Below are 24,355 nucleotides of genomic sequence, written 5' to 3'. Positions count from 1 at the left end.
AAGTGGGTAACATCCAGCCACACAAGCTGGAAGTGTGGAAAATGTCAAGGGCTGAGACTTCACCAAGTTCAACCTCAGGCACAACGACACATCTGCCTTCAGATCAGAGCACTTCTAATGAAAAGGATGACAAGCCACCATTCATAGAAGAATGTGCCTGACAGTTATTAGAGTTGAATACTCTGATTGCAAGACCATTAAAGAATGAAATAAACTTGCACAAAGGTTGGCTGTGGACGAGAGGGGAATTCGGCCAACACTCTAGCTATTAAAAACAAGACAATTTGAAAGAAGAGCCTTCCTCGATCTCCTTAATGACTCCAGAGGGCAGGTTCACACAGCAAACCTGTATCTGTTAAATGACACGGCTCAAGGATGTGAAAAATTCCCACCCCAGTGACCTAGTTACACGACCATAAGTCCCACAGACAGACACTAGGTTGATGGGAGAGCTTTTCCTATCACCATAGCTACTGCCTTTGGGCAGGTGGATTAAGTACAACAACAGAAGTATCTCTCCCATCTGCATAGGGGCAATTTCACTTAAGTGTTACAGTGGCACAGCTAAATCAATACAGCATGTTAAGTGTAGAACTGCCCACAGGGAGGCACATAGAAGAGCACGAATTGTTGGGCAAAAGTCAGCATGGTTTCTGCAGAGGGAAGTCGTGTCTAACTAATCTATTAGAATTCTTTGAAGGGGTTAATAAACATGCGGACAAGGGGCACACAGTGGACATAATATACCTAGATTTCCAGAAAGCCTTTGACACGGTCCCACACCAAAAGCTTTTATGTAAATTAGGTGGTCATGGGATAGGAGGAAAGGTCCTTTCATGGATCGGGAATTGGTTAAAAGACAGAAAACAAAGGGTGGGAATAAATGGTAAATTTTCACAATGGAGGAGAGTAACTAGTGGTGTTCCCCAGGGGTCAGTCCTGGGACCGATCCTGTTCAACTTGTTCATCAATGATCTAGAAAATGAGGTAAGCAGTGAGGTGGCAAAGTTTGCAGATGACACCAAGTTGTTCAGGACAGTCAAAAGCAAAAGGGATTGTGAAGAACTACAAAAAGATCTCAGCAAACTGAGTGATTGGGCAGCAAAATGGCAAATGAAATTTAATGTGGGTAAGTGTAAGGTAATGCATGTTGGAAAAAATAACCCAAATTACACGTACTACATGATGGGGTCAAATTTAGCTACGACAGATCAGGAAAGGGATCTTGGAGTTATAGTGGATAGTTCTCTGAAGACATCCACGCAGTGTGCAGCGGCAGTTAGTAAGGCAAATAGGATGTTAGGAATTATTAAAAAAGGGATCGATAATAAGACAAAAGATATCATACTTCCCCTATATAAAACTATGGTACGCCCACATCTCGAGTACTGCGTGCAGATGTGGTCTCCTCACCTCAAAAAAGATATATTGGCATTAGAAAAGGTTCAGAAAAGGGCAACTAAGATGATTAGGGGCTTGGAAAGGGTCCCATATGGGGAGAGGCTAGAGAGACTGGGACTTTTCAGTTTGGAAAAAAGGCGATTGAGGGGCGATATGATAGAGGTATATAAAGTCATGAATGGTGTGGAGAAAGTGAATATAGAAAAATTATTTACCTTTTCCCATAATACAAGAACTAGGGGACACCAAATGAAATTGATGGGTAGTAGGTTCAAAACTAATAAAAGGAAATTTTTCTTCACACAGCGCACAGTCAACCTGTGGAACTCCTTGCCCGAGGAGGCTGTGAAGGCCAGGACTCTATTAGGGTTTAAAAAAAGAGCTTGATAAATTTTTGCAGGTTAGGTCCATAAATGGCTATTAGCCAGGGATAAAGTATGGTGGCCTAGCCTTCAGAACAAGGGCAGAAGATGGATGGCAAGAGATAAATCACTTGATCATTGTCTTCTGTTCTCCTTCTCTGGGGCACCTGGCATTGGCCACCGTCGGCAGATGGGATGCTGGGCTCGATGGACCTTTGGTCTGACCCAGTATGGCCATTCTTATGTTCTTATGTTCTTATGTTATTTCCTCCAAGAGAGAGCAGAGTTGCAGGCCCCAGCATTGGCTGAGAAGGGCACAGCACTGCAACCTTTTGTAAAAAATTAGGCCTTGCCCACATACTCCTGAAAGACCCAGAAAGGGGTGAACTGAGAGGAAGATTTAATGGTGTCAGTGACAGAACAGTGTACAGTAAACCCTTGAGCTATGTGGGGGTCACATTCCCACAACCCCTGTGTAACTCAAATTTTCACACAAGTTGAGGCGGGAGATGGGAACCAGGCTGCAGCCTGGTTCCCAGCTCCCCTGGGCTTGCAGGAGCCAGAAAACTGACCAACCCACCAGGGCTCCCAGAGTGGCAGGAGCCAGAAACCAAGGGGCAGCAGCCTGGCTCCCAGATGCCCTCCCCTTGAAGAGCTGGGAAACTGACCAGGGCAGCAGCTTGGTCAATTTCCTGGCTCCAGCCAGTGGAGGGGAGCCTGGAATCAGGGGCAGCCTGTCTCCCCTCCAGTTCTTGGAGCCAGGAACTGACCAGCTCAGCAGGCAGCTAAGACAGGCACTGCTCTCAGGCTGACAGCTTCAAAGAACTCCTTGGGGGAAGGCAGGGAGAAGGGACTTTTAGCCTGCCTAGGTATCCAGAGCTGTGGGCAGCTAGGCAGGCTGACAGTTGCAGAGCAGCTTCAAGTTGTGCTTAACTGGCATTAAAGCAAGTTACGCGCAACTTGAAGTCGCGTATTGGAGAGTTTACTGTATATGGAGTGAACTTTAACTGAGCGAGTAAAAGGGCATGTGATACCATGGGGCTGTCACCAGACTAAGAAAACTGGAGGTTGAGGTGAAGTAGAAACAGTAGTCAACAGAAGAAAAAGCAGTTCCTCCCCTCCCCACCCAACTACAAATCTGCCTTCTACCCTGATGCAGGCTAAGTTACATCTCCATCCCCACTGTTTACACATCATTTTCATTTGGCCCACCCTCCACAAAGCACTTCATGGTGCTTGAACAAGCCTCAAAACCCTTTTTGAAGAACATGAGACAGATTAGCCCCTTTTCACATGTAAAGGAAGCTAAAGCAGAGTTGTGCCTAGAATGACACAGGAAATCAGCAGTAGAACGCAGGAGTTCTTACTCTTAGTTCCAAAATTCTTTTATACAACACTGACTCCTGAGACATAAAGAAGAGATCTGACCCATACCTTTTTTAATCTGCTAAAACAGTTATTTATGGTCTGTGAAGTCAGACTGGATCACTCCAAAACATTTAATGATAGTAGCATAATGCTGCAGATAAAAAAAAAAAACCACTACTCCTGGGGGTGGTTTTACCTGCCACAAGGATTTATGGCTCTGCTGCAGATATAACAATGGATGGAACCCAGAGGCAGTTTAAATCAGAGTCCACAGAAGGAAAAATATAAATAAGCATGTTAAACAAACTCCCCACATCTCTCAGATCTCCAGTTTTCACCACAGGCCCACAATAGACACACAAATCTTAAGTACCAGCTGGCAGTAGCTCAACTGGAAGAACTCTGTTCCAAATCATCCCAGTATTTTCAGTCTTGTGAGAAAGAAAGGGCAAGGAAACCAGGCAAGAGAAATATGACTTGAGTAGCAGAATGAGACAGAAGAGGCTCAAAAGTTCCTTTATACTGCACAGACACTAGTGACCACAGCTACACCAGAAAGTTTCCCAGTATTCCTTTACCCTGTTCTATGGCCCAGATGAGAGGCTAGTTAGGGCAGCACACTGCCAATGATCTGTGGAGCAAATGGACCATCTACAATATTACTGGTAAGCCAGGGATGGGGACTATAACACAGAAAGAGCAGGAGAACACACAGGCATTGATAAGCAAATCCATCTTTATTAAAAAGACAAAGTTCAATTGAAGTCTGTGGCAGTATTACAAATGTGTAGGCTTAACAGTGCCCCACACAGAAAGCTGTATCCCAAAAAAGGCATTGAGCAGAACACCAAAAACACAAACAGGTGCCCTAAAACACATTTGCCCTCTCAGTTGACCAGATTATCCCATGACAAAGAAGGACAGGGCTGCCTGGTTCACAGAATGGCTCTTGTGGTCAAAGAGCCTGTCTTCTGTATAATGTGGAAAGCATACACAGCAGGTTTTACTCAAAAGCTATACAAGGGAGTGTCGATAGGAAATGTCTCCAGGAGACTACTCTAAGCCAAGCTGAGAAATACAACATGGCGCCATTTAAAATTATTAGCCAGGGCTTGTCAAAAAACGGAACTTTTAGACACTTCACTGAACAATTGCCTGGACAGGAGGAGGGCTCAGCCATACATGCGATGGCTGGATGTGCTACAGATCTGCTTGGCTAACAGCTGTGACTTGGCAAGCAGCAATTCAGCTTATTGCAACGGGTCTGATCAAAGCTGAAAAGGCCTATGATCAGAAGAGGTGCTGCGCACCTACTATCCTCATCTCTGACCCTGTAACGCAAAACAGGTTGCCTTAGGATTTGTCTATATGAAAAATTTTACCAATGATGCTAGTATAAATCTCCAGGTAGGCACACAAGCATGACTTTTTTGTAGCTTATATCCTGCCCCAAACAACATAAATTAAATATGTTAAATTAAATTAAAAATGAGTTCTCTCATACCAAAATAGGAGCATCCACATGGGGGTTACACATGTATAACTTTACTGGTTTAACTTCTCAAGTTATATTGTACTAAAAAGGCTTTCCCATATACGTAAGGCCAGAGAAGCAGAATGCCTGAGAAAATACCCAGCATAGTGATATTTCTCACCTACAAAGTTCTTTATCAACACAATATTAACCCCACAGCATCCTTTGAGGTAGGCAAGGGTAAGCTCCATTTTATGAATGGAGAAACCAAGGCACAAAAGTGGCTTGCCCAAGGCCATGGGGGCGGCGGGGAAGAATGAGATGGTTAGGATTAGAATCCAAGCATTTTCAGCTCCTTTGCCACCCACCCACTCTTAAGACCTCCAAAGTCTGCTGTGTATGTTGCTGTTATGAATGGAAGCAGTCCAGATAAATTTTCTTCTAATCCCTTTCTCAGTAAATCATTTTGAGCTGCCAAGAAAATGGCAGTACAAACATGCCAACAGCACTGGCCACCTCCTGCTCCAATTCTGCAGCATCAGCACTGGTCTTTCGCACTAGCAGACATCCTTCCTAATCAGAAGTCCTTTCTCTTTTGGTAAGAAAGACATCTTCCTTAGCACCATGGTGTTGGATATTGCTGCTCCATGAAGGGTCATTTCCTAGACTGTTTACCCTCCTTCACCATAAGAATAACAACTCTCAAATATTTTATTTACATTCTGCCTGTGAGAAGCAACATGACTTGGCATGTCCATAGGGAACATGCATAAAAAATGCCATGTTAACTTTCATTATCGTTATAAAAGAGTTATGGTAACAAGAGCAGGGTATAGCAAGTATCTGTGGAAAGACCTACAAACAATACAACTTTGGCATTAACCTGATCAACCCACTCCATCTTGCACGAACACAGATTTGGGCTCTACTCAAATAGCTCTGTATCACCTGGGTTCACTTCCCCATTACTTTCACTCCTCAGTCTCTGGGGCTATGGCTACACCATGGTTGCTATTTCAGGATACAAATGTATCCCGAAATAGCAACCACACAGCTAAACACCACACTCGGAAGAGCATCACTATTTCAAGCACAGTATTTAATTTCCACTTCCCCTCATTGTGAGGGAGTAGTGAAAACTTCAAAATAGCCACTTATTTCTAAATAACTTACGCAATCTGCATTACTCAAAATGCTTAAGTTATTTCAAGTTACGGCTACAGTGTAGCCATAGCCTAAAACGGTATTTGCTTGGCACAAGACAGAGATGGTTCTCTGACAAATGCTCAACTCCATCCCACTGGAGCTCATCCCACAGCAGCGAAATAAGGAAGTGTATGTTTGCCCAGAAAATTAATCGCTAAATGCTTCTCTTCCTCCAACTGAGTTCATTCCAAAGCCAAGTTCTCTACTGTACAAGGCAGCAAGCTGGCTACTTAAATCAATCTTGCCTAGTTTGTTGTTTCCCCTGGGCAGCAGGGTGAGAAAACCTAATCCAGGCATCGCCCTATTTAATAACTGACTCCAAGGCTGACACCTGCCTCCTGAGATTGCTTGTGACTAAGACAGTCCAGCTGTGAAGCTATCACAATTAAGGGCTAAGTCACCCAAAAGCATTTGACCATTTTGATGCCACCTACATAACATCTCTGTACCAGTTCCATTTTACAGTACTCAAAGTCTCCACTACATGCAACACTGAACAGCAACCACCATTTACAGGTGATTAACCTCACTGTTGTAACATGCCCAAGACGGAGATGCCATGCTACCCTATCTGCTGGATTTTACTGATCACAACTAAAGCTTCATTGTGTGCTGGTTAACACCCTCCTCTCTGACTCAGGGACACTGTGCTCCTGGAAAATGAGTTGTAGAACAAAGCTCAGATCAATTCAGTCTGGAGGGTTCAAGAGAATCCTGCCAAGAGCCTGTACGTCAATGCTGGTCATTTCACACAGGGAACAAATATTTCCCCATGAACAACAGTGTTCAGGGACCATAAGAAAACGTGAGAGCGCCAAATTCACCCTGTTGTGCCCTAATGGAATCAATGGGGTGTCCCTATAGCTGTATTTGGCACTGTGTTTTTCACATCATCATATGTCATGGGGAACAGCACTCCTGAAGAGTTGGGATGTTAAAGTTTAATGGGTTAACTAACTAAATGGGATTTTGCATTCCTAGTGCAGACGGATATGTAAGTACCATTACAGGAAAGCAAGGGTGGAAGTGGAAGAATATAGAAGAATAATATCCAGTACCACATCATCCTGCAGAGCAACCTAGAATTTCAAAACTGACTAGTGCACCTCAGAAGCATCATAAAACACTGGTCCCCACAGGTACTGGTAAGAGGAACCCTCCTGATTTCTGTGCAAAGCCATGGCAGAAATTTAGACTCCCTCCTGCAATCCCAGCATCTTTCTCCCTTGCTGCCACCATCTTTCCTTACAACAGGGTGGCAAATGACTTTAAGCAGACAACAAACATGGGAGACAATTAGAAGACATTTTGCTACTAGAGACATGTCTGTTAGTCAATATCCAGCTATCTGCAGAACTTTGTTACCCTGCCTGACAGCTTCTTTTAACACCAAGACCAGAAGGGTCTGAGCGTGAGACCAATGTAACATCAAGAAGAGAACTTTTAATTCCACCAAGTGTTTGTAAGCTTCTCAGCTGCCCAGCTTGCACGTCTGACCCATAGCTACTTAAAGAAGGAGAGGAAGTTCACTACTTCTGGCTTAAAGCTCAGTTCAATGGGTCAGTTGTGTTCCATTTCCGCATCTACATATCACAGCAACGGGGACTTGCGCACTGGCAGATCTGGTAGTAGGAGCACCAGAATTCGCTGTCTTCCATAAGTCAGCGTCTTGGATGCACACCCAATGACTCATTTCATATGGTCATTACAATAGGAAATGAAAGAGCAAGATTTAGCCAATGTACGTATGCAGCATGAGGTGACAGAGCAGGTGGTGAAGATTTATTATGTGGAGAGTGAAGTAGCAGTATACATTTTACTATGATGCTGACAAAGTTAAAGCTTTCAGTGACAACTTGCACATGCCACCGTATAAGAGTGAAGCTGCAAAATCCTCCCTTCACATTGTGGGGGGATAACTCACAGGGCAAGGTTCAATGTGCCTGGCAGGAAAAGGGACAGTTCACACAAGGCCCAACCCTGCACCCACTGAAGTTAATAGAAAAAGTCCCTTGGAATTCACTGACAGAAGCATCAAGTCCTTGAAACATTTGTCTGCTCTCACCGTGAACTGCAATAAACACTGAAAAAAGCCAAAGAGTCAGACAGTCTCTAGTACAAGAGAAGAGAAACCAACAATCTCGACAAGACCAGAGTCCACAAAATTCAAATGGGGTCACCAGCTTGAGCCAGCCTTCTAACTCTGGCCACCATTCATAACAAACCTGCCACTTACAACCCGGGTTCTGGCATTAACACTCAAATCGTGAGCCTACAGCAGCTCTCGATGTTAGAGTTTGGGAAGTGTGCCTGGTGGTGCCAGAATAATACCAAAAACATAGAAGAGCCCCAGCAGAAGGTTGAGCTTGGCTGTCCGCTGTGGAAGTTTGCTGAAACTCTGGCTCCGGAACTGCCTCTCCAGTGAAAAGGCCATAGGAATGGTGAGTAGTGGCAGGGCCATGCTGATGGTATAACGTGTGGCCAAGACACAGAAAATCAGATAGGGCAGGAAGAGCAGTGTGTTGTACAGCATGTAGGAGAATGTGGGGCCGATGAGGATTGCCAGGGTGACAATGCCTGCCTGCTGGTCAGACTCCATGTCCCGAGTGTTGTTGCTGTGCAGAATGGCCTCCGTGCTGAGAGCTAGTGGGACAGCATAGAACAGTGGTGAGACAGACAGATAGCCAACCTGCACTGCATGGGCAAACATGACAGCTAAGGGCCCAAACGTGATGAGGATCACCAAGTCGCCAAGTGCAACATATTTAAATCCAATTCCTGGGGCAAAAAACAAGAAGAAAAGAAGTGTTACTAAATGAAATTCACTTTTATCGAGGACAAAAAATGGTACTCAAACACATCAGCAGCTCCTAAAAACCTGCTGTAAAAGCCAACACAAACATAGTTAGAGCAGGGTTAGACATGCTCTTTTATTGCCCCCAGAACTGATTATTCTCTTCCCTTTCCAAAGACAATAAAGCAAATGTGACTTCTGCAATTCTCCAATCTTAACCAGTGAGCAAAGATTAAGGGGGCATTCCAGTTATCCATCTGAAATACCTTATTCCACAAGCAGTTGCACTAACTTCAGTGGGACTAACCAGTAAGGTACTACCCAACCTGAATATGAGAATCTGGCCCTGAACTGATGCAACAACCAGATTAGAGTAACACCTGCTACATCTTCCAAACTATATTCTGTGAATCCTAGAAACTAATCTTACTCATGTCTCTTTCCACCACTCAGTGGGAGAACAGCTGACGAGACAAAAAAAATTCTCGATAAGCCCCATAAAAATGTCATGTGTTTATTCTACATCATTACTTATTAACTTTGAGTGCATTTCTTAAAGCATCTCACACTTATTTTTCATCTGAAATTAGATCTGGCTTATAACAAATAAGGAACTGTTCAGACAATACACACTGGGCTCCATCCATGAAGAAGTGAGCACAGAAAATTAAATCAGCTGATATATTTTTCACATTTCACACACAATTCCTGCCACAGACTCAGAGTATGTAGTAAAGTCCTTACCTCCAGTATAAAGAAAAGAACTGGAAAGTCCCCCAAAGTAGACCAGGGCCAGATGCTCCAGTTTCAGAGTGGACAGACAGTAGAGGCAGGTGGCACAGATACAGCCCAGAGTATAGAGAAAAACCCCAAACCAGACTACATCCTGAGGCTCCAAGATCTGGTCCACCAATGTCCGGTCATCACTCTTCTTATGGTCAATGCCCTTGGAGAAGTCATAGTAGGTATTAACCAAGTTGCCTGCTCCATGCACAGCCAGGACAGCCACTGCACTGCCCACTAGTAGACCTGGATCTAGCGATCCTTGGGACCGATAGGCTAGAGCACTGCCCAGAGCTACAGGAGTTAGAGAGGCGCTGAAGCTCCAGGGCCGCAGAGCCAGGACATAGGCTGCACATTTCTGCCTCCAGGTGCCTGGATGGTTCTTCCCAGCACCCACTTCCCCCACACCACCTCCTCTAGGGCTCTCAGCAGCGATACTAATCTTCTCCGTTCGATCCTCAGACTCCATGCTCCTCACTTAGCTCCCTCAAAAGAAGTTGCTAGAGAGAGACCTAGAGAAGGGGGACAGGGGAGAGTTTGCATTAGAAACTGTAGGCTGAAAAGGAAACCCGGGGCGTCTTCGATGAGCCACTCAGCCCATGGGGCAGCTGCCAGCCCGTGGAGATATCCGCCCACCACGTGAACCTCTGCCCACAGCTGAGGCTGCCGCCGAGGGAGGGGCAGGCCCTTTCCCATGCTGGGCACCACGACCGAGAAGCAGGCTCCTCCCCCTCGCTTCCTATCCCACGTGGAGTCCTTCAGCTCAGTTCCCAGATCCCCGCACCCTCGGTAGCTCTTGAGGGAGGAAACGGGCCCGGGTCAGGGGGCGCGGCCCGGTGGGGGGGGGGGCGCTAGGGGCCTAAGGGGGAGGCTCCCACAACGGGACGGAGCTGAGCCTGCTCCCCCGTCTCACGGGGCTTGCGGTGGGTCCGGGGTCCCTTCACCTGCTGCAGAGCCGGGTGTGGGGGAGGCCTCTCCGCTCACGAGCGGGCCGAACACTCGGGATCATGGTAACCCTTCGGCAGAGCCGCCATCTTCCCTCCTCCTCCCCCCCCGTGTGCATCAACCAGGCCGGCCCCTCCGGCAACAGGGGCAGTGCTTGCCAAGGTTCCGCTCGCGCTGAGGGCGGCCTAGGGTCTGAGACAGAGCAGCAGCTGCGCTGGGGTCAGGGGGAAGGCGGCACAAACGGTTCAAGCTTCTTATTCAGGGTCAGACTGTCCGTGGCAGAGCGGTGATTGAACCTTGGCGCCCTCCCCCACACACTTCTTTAATCACAGAGAATACAGAGGAAGCCCAGTCTAACCCCAGCCCAGCACAGTGGTGCCTGGGGTGCTTTCATGCACACACAAGCTCCCTGCACGCATCTGATGAAGCAGGTCTTTGCCCACAAAAGCTTATGCTCCAAAATATCTGTTAATCTATAAGATGCCACAGGACAAGCCCAAAGACACTTGCAGGCCAAACAGTCTTCCTGTGTCAATGCTTGCAAGAGCAGGGCCTTAATCTCTCTGAGCCTCAGTTTCCCCAGCCTGAAAAACAGGGATAACAGTCCACAGAGGTTAATATTTAGGAGCCTGTCAAATAATCTGGTAATAAGCGATAGAAGGAAAGCCTAGAAAGTAAGTACCAGTAACGATTTTTAAAATATAAACAATATTTAACTATTAACATGTATAAAACTCCAATCAATATTGTAAGTAACAAGTCTGTTAATATGAACACAATCAGTCATAACAGCAGTAAATCATGGATACTAAACACTGTATAGAACATTATTATATCTCTTAGCTAGTGCTTTCCTTCTAGAAAAAATGGTGCCGCTGTGCAAGTTTCATGATTCCTCATTGGGGTCCTGGTGTTCAGTTTTAATGCCCTGGTCCCCACGCCGCTGTGGGACAGATGGGGGCACCTGCGCCAGTCCCACCACTTCTGCAGGACCAACAGGGCTCCAGCCTCAGTCCCTGCGCTGTTGCAGAACGAGCGGTGAAAATTTTTCTGGTGTTTTAGTGGAAAAAAAGCTGCGGAAACTCCATTCTGCCAGAAAAAAGAAAAGCCCTGTTCTTAGCTAGTTTCCATGGTTAGGCAAACTGCGTGTCATAAAAGCAGCTGGTCTTTACTCACAAAGGTTATGCTCCAAATTACCTATAAGGTGCCACCGGACTTCTTCTTGTTCTCGAAGATACAGGCTAACACGGCTACCTCTCTGATAAAAGCATCCAGCTCCTATATGTGCCATTACGGTAACAGAACGATTTCTCTGTCCTCCCTGCTGTTCGGGATTGGCTCACGCGGCTGTGACAGGGGGGACTCCTTTCATTGCTGCACCCAGAGTAGTCGACAAGTCGTGGGGGACAGAAAGGCCTGGAGTGCAAGTTCTCACTGGTTAAAAAAACGAGTTTTCCCCCCTTGCGGCATGCGCACAATCTGTGTAGCTTCAAAAGGGCGGAAGCAAAGCTGTTTCCACAAGGCGGGGCAAACTCCGAAATCGAACGCGGAATCCAGCTTTCTATTGGCGCAGCTAAGTGTCAGTCCATCACCTTGTGCCCTTTGATTGGCCGTTAGTCAGTGAACCCCTGCCATGGATGGTTATTTGGGGGCGGAACCACGAGCACCCTAGTAGCCCCACCTTAGCCTTAATACTATTGGCTGCTCTGTCTGCTAGTCAGATGCCCCTCAACGCCGATTGGTTAGCGATCCTTCGCCGGGCCGGCGGCAGCAGCTGGGGGAGGGGAAACTTGGGGCCCAGGCTGGGGCGCCGCTCGCCAGGGAGCCGGCGCGGCTGGGCCGGGCGGAGGCGGTGAGTGTGGGGTCCCGATCCGGGGCTGGGACGTGATCCTCTCCCCCCACACGCCGGCCTTCCCCCACCCCCCAGCCTGGGGGCTGCCTCCCTTCCCCCACCCGACGCTCTGCCGGAGGGTGGGTGGTGGGCGGCCGTGAGCCCCCCCCCCCCCCCCCCCGCTGCACGGGAGGTGTCCGGCTCGCCTGGGCTCGCGCCCGTAGCTCTCTCCCTCCCCGGCCGCCGCTGGGGTGGGGGCCGCGCCGGCTTCCCCAGCGTCCATGCGCGCGGGGCCTCGGTGCTTGTCTGGGGGCCCCGGGGCGCAGGCTCGGCCTGGGCAGGCTGCGTTCACCTCCTGCGGCCGGAAAACGCCGCTAATGCGCGTCCCTGCCCGAGGCAGAGGAGGCTCCTGCCCGGGGAGCGAATCACGGCTTCTGGACAGGTGCTGCCGGCGGGCAAGATCCCACACACCAGTCTCCTGATGCCTCAGGGGCATCCGCTGCACCCCTGGGATTGGAACGAGGCAGCTTTGGCCAGTGAGGAACAGGAGCCGTGTTCCCTGTAAGCTGCACTCCTGGGCGGCCACTCGAGAGAGAGTCACCCCGTGCCCATTAAAACAAAAAGGCGGTCCAGTAGCACTTTAACAAAATAATTTATTAGGTGATGAGCTTTCGCGGGACAAACCCACTAGAGTGCCCACAGCTAGTTTGTTCCCCTACTGGTCGTGCACATAAAACATGTCTTCTGTGCATGGATGGAAAGAATCTGCATGGGATGGAAAAGCTTAGAGGGAAATTGCACAGGACTCCTAAGGTTCCAGTCCTAGTTCTGACACTTAGCTGTTCTTTGCCCAGTGTCAAAGTATTTGGTTGGTTTCCCCTTATCTAAAAGATAGACTTTTAGCCTTTACAAAAAGCGCACCCATCCAGATAGTCTCTAGACATGCCTACGTGATAGTGATGGTTACTGATGTGAGAAGACACTCTGCACAGAAATATACACTGGAGGTTATAAAGCTTATCAGCTCTTGGGAGAGTTGCGGTTGATTGTGTTTGTAAAGAACTTTGAGGTTCTTGGATGAAGGAGGATGTAGAGGAAAAAACTAAAGTAACAGTGTTATTAACATGCAGGCCAAGCGGTCCTTAGTCTTCTGGTAACTTTGCATGACTGGGAATGCTTCTGAAGCACAACCCTGTCTTGATATTTGGATATAGGTTTGATTTGGGCGGGTCACATGTGCAAATGAACACGGCACAATACTGGAGGAGTCAAGAGGCTGAGCTGGAACCTGTTTGTTTAGGATGCACTGAAGGACCAAGCAAGCCCTGAGTCCTGCCTAGGTTGGTGGAATCAGTGGATCTTTTACCTCTGTAATGTATCTTGATGGGGTCTCTGTAGCTACTGTGGCATCTGGGAGCCCTGTGTTTCTCATGGGTGTATATCTGGGAACACTAATTTGGAGCAGTGTGGTGGAGGGGAGGTGTGCCTGCTGCTTTTGGCTAGTGCAAAAGCCAATCAGGTTTTCTGTTTTAAAGGATCCACTGGCCTTGTTGCCCTGAGCTGCTGCCACCATGTCAGGCACCGTGTCCATCCTTCAGCAATTTGCCAGTGGCCTGAAGAGCCGCAATGAAGAAATCCGGGCAAAAGCCGCCAAAGACTTGCAGCATTATGTCACCATGGAGCTCCGTGAGGTGAGTGCTGTAGATTTGGTATTAGAGTGGGATCGGCACAGGCACGTACTGAAACGGGGGCTAGGTTAACCAGGCAGGGGCACAGGCAGGAGTTGGTTTGGATCCCTCAGTTTCGTTTACTGCCTCTGAGTTTGGAAGCCCTGGAAACTGATTCTGCCCTTGTTTATCTGGGGCATGTTTATCTGGGGCATGTGTAGTGGAAAAGAGATTATAAATTGGTCTGCATTCTTTTCCTGTGTAGATGAGCCAGGAGGAATCTACCCGCTTCTATGATCAGTTGAATCATCACATATTTGAACTAGTCTCTAGCTCTGATGTGAACGAAAGGAAAGGAGGCATTCTGGCTATAGGTGAGTGAAGGACTTCAGCACTGCAGGTGCTCTTCTAATTGCCATTCTATAGGGCAGGTTTGTCAAAGAACTCTGTGTTGACAAGAGGTGCTCAGTGTGCCGAAGAGAGCTCCATGCAATGGGGGTGTATGGGCCGCAGAACTCTCTTTGAAACTCTGACCGTAAGTGTCACAGTGGGAGGTGCTGGGTACTGCGCCCTTCTGAACATCTGGCCCTTCTGGTGCCTCTGTGGAGACTGAGCACTTGAGAATCTGACCCCAAATGTTGGTGCTGAGCACTTGCAAATATGACCCTGAGCTCTTCTGAAAATACTTCCCATAATGTCCAGTTTGACTTGTGATCACAGTTGGCTGGAACTCTGAACTCTCTGTTGCCTGAGAACAATAATTCTGTTTTGTTTAAAGTCATCTGTCTCAAGGGCAGCAGCCCCCATCCCTGTGGAGGAATCTAAATGGCTTTTGCCTTCATGTTGTTTAATGCAAGTGTGAGGAACTTATGGTCAATGGGCCAGATCCAGCTTGTGGCTTGCTCAGAATCTAGCCTATGAGGCTTGAGGCTCAGCTTGAACCTGCACTCGTACTTCAGTCCCAGCTACCACTGCAGGGGGGAGCCCCAAGCCTTGCAGGCAGGATTCAGGCAAGCCTGGATCAGATCCAGCCTGTGGGCTCTTCCTGGCCAGGGAGGAAGCACCTCTGCATGCTGCTGTTCCCCCTCGCCCTGGCTGGGGGAATGGCAAGGCAATGAAATGCTGGCCTGGAGGTTTTCCCCTGCTGTTCCCATTGGCTGGAATTCCTTGCCAGTGGTTTAGCTTCTCCCTCAGTGGTCCTGTTGTGCTTTTATTCTTACAGGACAAAACTGCTGTAGCGCCATGACGAATGACGGTGCATGTACAAAACATTACCTTCCAACCAAATACTTAGCATTTGCCTTTTGATAACTACATAGAAACAGCTTGTGGGTTGTTTTCATCAGCCATAACCAAACCAACCCCAAGGTGTCTGGATGCCATGGAAGTAACTTAGAGTGGAAAAATCTCTGACAGCATCTGATTGGAAGTGACAATATCACTTTACAATTGTTCTTGTGAATTTAGTGCTGTTGAAAGGCGATGGCCTCTATCTACAGAACAGGTGTAACCCAGGCACTTGCAGTTCAAGCTTCTGGCATGCTGTCCATTGCCAGTGTGCCTGATCTTGGACCTGGAGGGACCATCTCTATGGCTGAGGGGAAGTTGAGTCTCCTTAGTCCGTGCAGTCCTTGGTACCTCAATGTTTGCATGTTGATGTTTGTCTATTGGGAATGGGTCCACAAACCCAGGGTGGATTTTTTAAAACTGGAAGAGCTGTGGAAAGGACTCTAAATGTCCCCACTTACTAAACATATTTTGACTTCAGCAGGCTGGTGACCCTTTCCTAGGGCTTGGTTTCTCTGGTGGATGTCTCACTCAGGAAGAAATAAACAGAGTCCCTAAAGAGAGGATAGGGAATACTGGCTCTTCTCCAGGGACCAGCCTACTGCCTGCAATCTGGTTCAGTGGCAGAGCTTTCACTCCCATTCTCCTTCTCCCCAGCAAGCCTTATTGGCGTTGAGGGAGGCAACTCCACCCGCATCGGCAGGTTTGCCAACTACCTTCGGAACCTGCTCCCCTCCAATGACCCTGTCGTCATGGAGATGGCGTCCAAGGCCATTGGACGCCTTGCTGTGGCGGGCGATACCTTCACAGCGGAATATGTGGAGTTTGAGGTGAAGCGAGCTCTGGAGTGGCTGGGAGCTGATAGGAATGAAGGCCGAAGGCATGCAGCTGTACGTACCCCTCTTGGCTTTTTTGGGAAAGGGCTGGTGGTGGGAGCCATGTGTAGAGATGCACAGGTGCAGCAAATGGCAGCTGTCAGGGACTTGAATGGCTAGCAGGGTATAGCTGAGAAGCTGTGATGCTGGCTTGCTGGTCTGCCATTAATTATGCACAGTATGATAAGCTCTTGGGACCAGGCCACCCTTAGGGGAGCACGGAGTCTGGGGCAGCTCCCATCCCCCAGAGTCTCAGGCCACTTACTTCTACTCTGACCCCACATTGCCTCTGCTCTGCCCCACCCCGCTCTATGCCTTCAGCCAAGCTCCATTCCTGTTGTGCCCGCTTGCCTGAAGCCCCCTACCCCTGAGCAATGCAAAATCAGGGGTTACCTGAGCACCTGGCATGGGGCGCCAGTAGGGGTCATCAGCCCACCCTCATCATGGTAGCAGGAGCTGGAGCAACTGGCAACATGCTCTTCCCAGCTTTGCCTCCTCCCAGCTCACTGTAGTCTGCTTCACTGCAACCGCAGGAACCGGAGTACCCTGGAGGTGGTGTGCACTCTGAAGTGGAGGGCAGCAGGCTGGGAGGTGTGCAGTGGGATGGAACAGAGAAGGCTGCCAAGTCACTCCAGCTCCTGTCACTGCAGTGATGGGGGAGGCGACCCTCCTGCCATCCTGCAGCAGGTCCCAGGGCCCTATTCATGGTCCAAATGAGGCCATTGCAGGACCTGGCACAGCTGCCCCGAATCATGTTATGGACAGGATGACTCTGATTGGGACCAACCAAATATGAAGCCCTGTTACTCTAGGCATTGTACCAACACAGAGCAGATAGAAAATCATCGTCTCCCAAAAAGCTTACAGTCAGGCTAGGGAAGGAGTCAGTGTCTGAATTCCAATCCATGCCTAACACCACATTTCTCTTCCTCTCTCTAGGTTCTAGTCCTGCGTGAGCTGGCAATCAGTGTACCCACCTTCTTCTTCCAGCAAGTGCAGCCTTTCTTTGACAACATCTTTGTTGCTGTATGGGATCCCAAGCAGGCCATCCGAGAGGGAGCCGTCTCTGCTTTACGAGCCTGCCTTATCCTCACTACCCAGCGGGAACCAAAAGAGATGCAGAAGCCACAGTGGTACAGAGTAAGGAAAGCATCCTTTCATCTTAGAACAACTGTCCTCCAGAGTTCAAAAACATCTCAGAGTCAGCCTCAAAAGCCAAGAGACAGATCCTCACATATCAACACGTTTGCTTGTGTCAGTCAGGGATGAACATGGTTTAGATTCCAGAGCAAGTTGAGGAAAACTTTACACAGCCCTTAACAAAAGCGTAGGAAACACACCATTCCACAAGGGGTCTACCCTACTGTCTGTAACTTGTTGCCAGCAGTAAAACAGAACATTCAGTAATTAGGACACATGCAGACTTTATGGGTTCTGCTACTTCAAGGTGTCTTCAGCATCAGTGATCAGAAAGCCAATCAACAATGGCAAGGTTACAACACAGCAGTCTGGAGTTGTATTTACTTGGCAACGTAGAGTTCTAAATCCACACATGAGCCTTTAACAATGAGATCATGCTAACTTGACACAGTGAGACATGAGCACATTGTGACAGGTTCCCCCTGAAGTGCCACTGGAACTGGGTAACCACTGAGCCATCTGACTCACCAGCCTGGGCTCCCTCTCACATGGTGCTGTTGTGGCAAGTTGCAGACCTACTCCTGGTCCTACAGTTCAACCAGCATTCGCACTGGTAGGAACACAGCTGCAGTTACATGCAGGCTGGCCAGTCACTGAATGAACCAATGACAGGAGGCTACAGCAGAAATAACCAGCAGTTTCCCAGCCTGGCACCCCAGAACTCTACTGACCTGTTATGGTCAAAACCCTGATCAGTATGAATTTGTTATCCAGTTCACTTCCCCTCAGTGTGGGGAGGAAATGCAACAGCCTTTGCCCCTTCAGCTAAGATTTTTAAGCACTTCATTCAAACTCACTGGTTTAAATAAAGCACCACTACCCCAAGCTTATTAATGACAAAAAATAGATTTTAAGTGATTATAAGTGATAGTAAACAAATCAAAGACGTTTATCTAGCAAATAAATAAAAAGATAAACTGAACTTAAAATACTAGGTAGATTGGTTAGTAAATAGCAGTTTCTCACCCTGATTACCAATACACACAGCCTTGTAGATTCTTGAGGGGGACAAGCTGCATTTCCCTTGCAGCTTGGGATCCCCTCATTTCCATACACAGGCTAGAAATCCCTTTAGCCGTTGTCCAGCACTTCCCCCGGTTCAGTCTTTGTTGCTTAGGTATTTTCGGTAGTTCTGATGTGTGGGGAGTGCCTCAGCTGTAGCATATGGTGGGACCCCTTTGTCTCAAAAACAGGTCTCATCCTTGTTTGTGGGGGGAGAAAACAAGCGCCCAGGATGAAGTTCAGTGTTGTGTGGTCTGGTTATATGCCCTTACAAAGTCACAGAAGGCATTACTTAGAGGCTGGATATAACTTTTACAGAAATTAAGTTCTTTCAGGGTCCATTATCTTTGCTGATGCACCGTTAGCACTGTCTGGCTTCTTCATTGTTGGACCTGAAAGGCTAGCTGTGCTCACTGTGAATGACACCCACATTTGAAATTCAGGTACTTAGTATTTATAACTTTAGATACAAAAATGATACACGCACACAAATAGGCTAATCCTATTCAGCAGGTCATAATTTTTCCAGTGATACCATATATGTCCTGTCTTGTTCAAAATGCTTCATTCTTATATCATAATAATATAATTGTGAAGAGTATGGGGTGTAGTGTTACATACACGTCATACTGGCAACATGACAAGGGTGCTAAGAAATACAAGGCATCAGCATCATTTCACGTAATCCCCATGTAGAGTGTGATAACAGTGGGCTCTTAAGAGAAGATGGGAGAGACGGGTCTCTCTGAATAGCCATTGTGTTGAAAACAGTTTGGCTGCCAGAGTAGACTGGGCCAGAACTATTCAGTGTTCAGTTCTAGAGTTGATTAGTTGAGGTCCCTGGAAGTTATGAGCTCCCGGTAACTGTTGACTTGCTGTATTCCCTAGTGGTACATTGGGGGACTTGGTCTCTGTTGAGGTTGCTATTATCTTTGTTCAGCACACATACGAAGAGGCTGAGAAAGGTTTTGATGAGACTTTGGCCAAGGAGAAAGGTATGAATCGTGATGACCGAATCCACGGTGCCTTACTGATCCTCAACGAATTAGTGCGAATCAGCAGCATGGAGGGAGAGGTGAGTGATTTATCAAAATGGCACCTAGTGCTTGGTGCTATAGTTGGTTGGACAGAGACGCATCTTCGTTCACGTTAATAAAACGGGGCGCATGTGATTCATCCATACAAGTCTGGCAAAGTTCACAAGCAAGCTGGTGTTCAGGGCATTTTATTGCCACAGATACAGTGATAAATTGAAGGAAATTAGTAGATCAGTAACAGACGTTTAGGGACAGGAAGGTTCATGATAGAAACGGACATTAAATAGCTTTAAGTGGGAAATGGACGTTTTGGGGAGCAAATTAAGGTATCTGTGGGATATAAACACAGTGGAAGGAGAGAAATTGTGCATGGTGTCATAGTAGGAAATAGCCAGAGGAGTTGAGACCACTTTCTGGCAGTGAATTAAATGAAGTGTCGGGCAGTTTCCCAAGGGAAGAGGAAAAAGGTGAAAACCTAGTTGCTCTCAACTTGCTAAACAATATTAGGAAAAGCACTGGTGAACGTCCTTCAGAAAACAAGGTGATTGAATAGGTCTCTCTCCCTTTTTAGTTTGTTACCTCAGTCTTTTCCCACTTACAGCTTCAAACCTTTCTTGCATTATGTTGCCCTTCTGACATATATGATAGGATATGTATCACTGTCTGTTCAATATATGTGCTATAGGATGATAACCTGATAGGCTCTATTCTTAGAGACTGATTTAATGTAAGCAGCATCTTGGCACCAGTTGACTATGAAACGAAGGTTGTTTGTAGGGGCTGGTGGGTTCGTGAGATGTGCCTGAATGTGTTGGGAGAGTCAGAGTTAATGCCCAGAAAACTATCTAATCCTGTGACACTTAGCACATTGTGAGACTTGCTGGAATGGCGTCACAAAGTTACAGAAGTACAGGGCTGGAATGGGAACTAGCCCTCACCACCACTTTCCTCTGGTTCAGGGGACTATGGCTGGGAACAGCATTTCCTGGGAGAGCAAGAACTAGGACAGCTTCCTGTGTCAGGCTAGTGGCTTTCACTGCCTGACCCTTGTTCTTTCCCACTTTGAGGCCAAAAGGGGAGAATTGTTTGTCTGCACTGGCAGTTCGGTCCATACTATACAGCCCTTTGGGTGTGGGTGCCTGTGGTCCATGAGTTTCTTAGTTTCCTATATATGTCCCCTTCTGTTTAACTGTCTTTGAAAGTGGTATTCTTCTGTGCCCAGCGCCTTAGAGAAGAAATGGAGGAGATCACGCAGCAGCAGATGGTGCACGACAAGTACTGCAAAGACCTGCTGGGCTTTGGTATGAAGCCCCGTCACATCACCCCTTTCACCAGTTTTCAGTCTGTACAGCCACCACAGTCGAACGCCTTGGTGGGGCTCCTGGGCTACAGCTCCCATCAAGGCATCATGGGGTTTAGCGCCTCGCCTGTCCCAGCAAAGTCAATGTTGGTCGAGAGTCGATGTTGTCGGGATCTGATGGAGGAGAAGTTTGATCAGGTGAATTGTGGACATTTCTCTGTCTGCCTCCCCAAAATCCCTACACAGAGATTAGCCTCTTGGCATAGAAGTAAACCATGCTCTTTGCTGCTGGGCAATATGGCCCAGTCATTAGATCATGGCCACAACCCCTTAGCTTTATTTCTGGCTCTGAGTCTGGTTTCCTGCAAGTCCGGGCATGAGCTGCTAAACTTGTCTGTCTCTCACTTTAGCCCTGTGTGGCATTAGTATAATTATCACCTTCCCTGAAATTGCAGCTGAATGACAGTGGCAGTGACAGTGACCCTTGCCGTCCCCCCATGACAGGATGACAGAGGCACCCTTTAAAGCCCAACTTCTTTGGTTTAGGTGTGCCACTGGGTTTTGAAGTGCAGAACCAGCAAGAACTCTCTGATCCAGATGACGGTTCTCAATTTACTGCCACGGCTGGCTGCTTTCCGGCCTTCTGCATTCACAGGTGGGTTTTTGGGGGGCACAGCTGATGGTGAGCTGGGGAGGTTCTAGCTCACATGGTGTCAGTGACCCACATATGGGTAATGCTGCAACAGAAATCCTAGTGCTTGGCATAGTACAAACCAGCATTTTGATTCCTGCTGCAAGCAGTGTGAGTTACTGTCCTGCGGATCATATTCCTTGGCATCTGATGGGAACTTTGTCCTTTGTAGAGCAGCCAGCATGAAAGGCCTTAGCTGGACTCTGTGTTCAGTGCCATAATAAATACAGTCTCTCCTTTTCATGCTTAGTGCTGAGCTGTATCCTCTTCCTCCCTTCGGTTCTATCCCTGTTACCAGCAACATCCAATGCTGAGTTTCCTTCTGAAGCGGAAAGAAAGCCCAGCTGACCTTTCAGGAGTCAAATCACTGCAAATGCTGACAACACCTGAAGCAGTTGAAGTTAGGGGACCATTGTAAATCCAGTTAGAGCCATATTGGTTGATCTTAAAGCTTTATTATTGTGTCTCATCTCCGAATCCTAACCAGTCCCTGCAGGAGCACGTAATAAACAATAAATCTTGCTTACAGGAAGCATTTAACTGCTATTGTTGTGTTCTCTCTTACACAATTTCCATAGTGGGGACCCCATGACAGGGAGGATTGGCCTGTGTGGCTAAAAACCACTAGGAATTTGGTTTCTCATAATCTCACAAAGTTTGGTTTGCTACTGCTGTAGCAGTGCTTCATTCAGCCAGAATCTGTTTCCTAGTGGCATTCTTAAAAGTGTCCTTGTTGCAATTGAGATGCTTCCAATGCCAGTGTTCCTTGCCGCCTTCTTGCTGAGTGGGCCAGTCTCTTAAGGAAGCATCCTGTGTATCTTTCAGCTATACCAGATGTGAAATGACATTGAATGTAAATTAGAGTGAGTATCCTGGCCTATGTGGATGGAGCTTTGTAAGGAAGGGCTCTGTAGCATTAGCTTCATCTACAGACCCTTAAATTTGCTGCCTTGTTGATTTGTCCCTTAGGAAACTGAGCCTGAGTGCTTCAGGTCCGTGTTCCACTCCATCTAGGTATGATTGGTATCTTGGGCTTCAGCTCTATCAGACCAAACTAATTGTTTGTTCTGCTCTTGTAATCAGCTGATCAGTACCTTCCAGACACTATGAACCACATCCTGAGCTGTGTGAAAAAGGAGAAGGAGCGGACAGCAGCCTTCCAAGCCTTGGGATTGCTTTCTGTGGCCGTGAGGTCTGAGTTCCAGGCCTACTTGCCTAAGGTGCTTGAAATCATCAAAGCAGCACTCCCACCAAAAGACTTCGCCCACAAGTGAGTGTCTGAAGATTAGAGAAGATCTTGGATTGACACCTGCTGATCATGCATTTTTCAGTGTGACAGTTTATTAAACTTGATAGGTGTTCTCATGAAACTTTGAGAGGAGTGAAAAGGGATGTGGGATTGCACTCTGAGATAAACAGCTGTAACTGTGTCTGTTTTCAGGAGACAGAAATCCATGCAGGTGGATGCCACGGTCTTCACCTGCATCAGCATGTTGGCACGTGCTATGGGACCATGCATCCAACAGGACATTAAAGAGCTTCTGGAACCCATGCTGGCTGTGGGACTGAGGTAGGTATGATATATTGGCGAGTTCTTCCATTAGCCGTTAGGTGTCACTATTGGCCATAAACATGGTGATCACTGTATGTATAAAAGTGAGTTATGAAGCTCCAGCAGACTTCTTAATCGGTGGAGAAAAGCCAAATCAAAAGTCAAATGCTTTCCCGTAGCAAACACTCAGAGATTGGGTTGTCTGCCTTCCTGAGTTGGAGGAAATAGTTCACTGAATGTACTGTTTTAGGGAATTCCTAAGAAATGCCACCCATCCCTTTGAGACACCAGACTCCGGGATGAACATAACACTATGGTGTTCGTAAGATTATTCTTATTGCAATAATGGGTGAGTCCTAATTTTTAACATCCCAGGCCCCAAAATCCTAACTTCCTATAGAGTATAAATACTCCGGAAGCTACTCCCTTGTTTTGAGAAGAAATCCTTCAGCTCTTGGGATGGCGCCAGGGTGATGGTGTGCATTCAAGCCAGTCAACTCTTCTAAGTGAAACGTGCCAAAAAAAGACAAGATTTTCAAACACGGGCAATATTCTCCCCTTACCCCATCCAGCCCTGGATCCACAGATTGACCTGGAAGTGTGTAAAATGTGTATTTGTGCCTTTCTGCTGCTCTGCATGTTGAAGATCAGCACGTGGGTATGGTGTTGTGGTTCTGATGTCTGGAAATCAGGACGTGGGTTTGAAATTTATCACGGCTGTGCTGAGCTTCCTGTGCCATCCTTGGTGCTGCCAGCTAGACTCCTGCAGCAGCATCAGTGCATATACCTCCTGCCGCAGGGGAGGTTACTCTTCTGAGAAGGCCATGAGCAGCAATTTGTCTTTAGTGTGACATGTCCCTTTATGTTAGACGATATGTCACTGTTCAAAGAATCACTCTATAAAATGACTGATCCAAGCAAAGTCAGGAGCAGAGACTCCCCTGCTTCCCAGCCCTTGTACACCTCTTTGGGTCAAAAACTTGAGCAAACAGGAAGAGCCTGAAGGCCAACACACTCCAGCTGTATCCGCACAACAGAGCAAGCGAATTAGTGCTGTCTTCATCTAGCCTTCCCCAGCCTTCACAGTTCAGATGGGGACTCCTAACACAGATATCCCAGCTTATCTCCTCTGCTGCGATGGAGGCTATGGATAAAGGCAGACTTTCGTGCAGTTAGCAGCCAGGTTGCAACGTGCTTTATAGATTGAAGTGAATACCTGGATGTGATTTGGTTGCCTTTGCAACAGAGTATAGCACTGAGCCTCCCAGTACAGAAGATGCCAGTGAAACAAACCTGCAGCTGCATTCTGCTCTCTGTGAGATACCAGAGCAGTGTTCAAAGGTAGCCCACTTCAGAATGTCTTGCACCACTCTCCTCTGGAGTTCCTCCAGGCAGATCATTCATGGTAGCACCTCACACAGCAATGTGGCTAGAGTCCAAACGGTTTGTTTGTTTGTTTGCTTGGGAGTTCGGCCAAGGGCAGCGGTGCTGCAGTGTCAGGTGTTGCTATGACATTCTTAACACCACAGGTAATGTTTTCACGAGCAAAGTTACAGTCGTAAATGAGAAGCCCAAACACG

At 47.5% G+C, this 24,355-nt stretch overlaps 2 protein-coding genes across 7 annotated transcripts in view; one reads left to right on the top strand and one right to left on the bottom strand.

Annotated features, from left to right (window-relative positions):
* Nucleotides 1-3,855: 3,855 nt before the first annotated feature.
* Nucleotides 3,856-11,692, bottom strand: UBIAD1 (UbiA prenyltransferase domain containing 1). 2 transcript variants are annotated; one of them, XM_074975828.1, is made up of 3 exons: nucleotides 11,510-11,692; nucleotides 9,350-9,900; nucleotides 3,856-8,589 (listed from the first exon to the last, which is right to left on the bottom strand). In XM_074975828.1, the coding sequence occupies exons 2-3, from the start codon at nucleotides 9,855-9,857 to the stop codon at nucleotides 8,102-8,104; spliced, it is 996 nt and encodes a 331-aa protein (XP_074831929.1). In that variant the 5' UTR covers nucleotides 9,858-9,900; nucleotides 11,510-11,692; the 3' UTR covers nucleotides 3,856-8,101. The 2 variants fall into 2 exon arrangements, with proteins under 2 accessions (XP_074831929.1, XP_074831928.1); XM_074975827.1 differs by lacking the exon at nucleotides 11,510-11,692 and adding an exon at nucleotides 10,333-10,440.
* A 435-nt stretch (nucleotides 11,693-12,127) lies between these two features.
* MTOR (mechanistic target of rapamycin kinase) overlaps nucleotides 12,128-24,355 on the top strand; it is a 123,051-nt gene continuing 110,823 nt past the window's right edge. For 2 of the 5 annotated variants that reach the window (XM_074975899.1, XM_074975896.1), the window contains exons 1-11: nucleotides 12,138-12,185; nucleotides 13,379-13,504; nucleotides 13,700-13,855; nucleotides 14,097-14,205; nucleotides 15,776-16,008; nucleotides 16,933-17,133; nucleotides 19,136-19,270; nucleotides 20,455-20,730; nucleotides 21,079-21,187; nucleotides 22,307-22,493; nucleotides 22,665-22,793. In XM_074975899.1, coding sequence (XP_074832000.1) covers nucleotides 13,736-13,855; nucleotides 14,097-14,205; nucleotides 15,776-16,008; nucleotides 16,933-17,133; nucleotides 19,136-19,270; nucleotides 20,455-20,730; nucleotides 21,079-21,187; nucleotides 22,307-22,493; nucleotides 22,665-22,793 — 1,499 coding nt within the window. In that variant the 5' untranslated portion in view covers nucleotides 12,138-12,185; nucleotides 13,379-13,504; nucleotides 13,700-13,735. Of the gene's footprint in view, nucleotides 12,186-13,378; nucleotides 13,505-13,699; nucleotides 13,856-14,096; nucleotides 14,206-15,775; nucleotides 16,009-16,932; nucleotides 17,134-19,135; nucleotides 19,271-20,454; nucleotides 20,731-21,078; nucleotides 21,188-22,306; nucleotides 22,494-22,664; nucleotides 22,794-24,355 lie in introns of all 5 variants that reach the window. The other 3 variants (XM_074975900.1, XM_074975898.1, XM_074975897.1) reach the window with 2 other exon arrangements.

The sequence above is a fragment of the Carettochelys insculpta genome, chromosome 23 (genome assembly GCF_033958435.1).
Source record: "Carettochelys insculpta isolate YL-2023 chromosome 23, ASM3395843v1, whole genome shotgun sequence".
Taxonomy (NCBI): domain Eukaryota; kingdom Metazoa; phylum Chordata; order Testudines; family Carettochelyidae; genus Carettochelys; species Carettochelys insculpta.
Note: the sequence above shows the minus strand (reverse complement) of the source record. Positions and strands in the feature narration are given on the sequence as shown.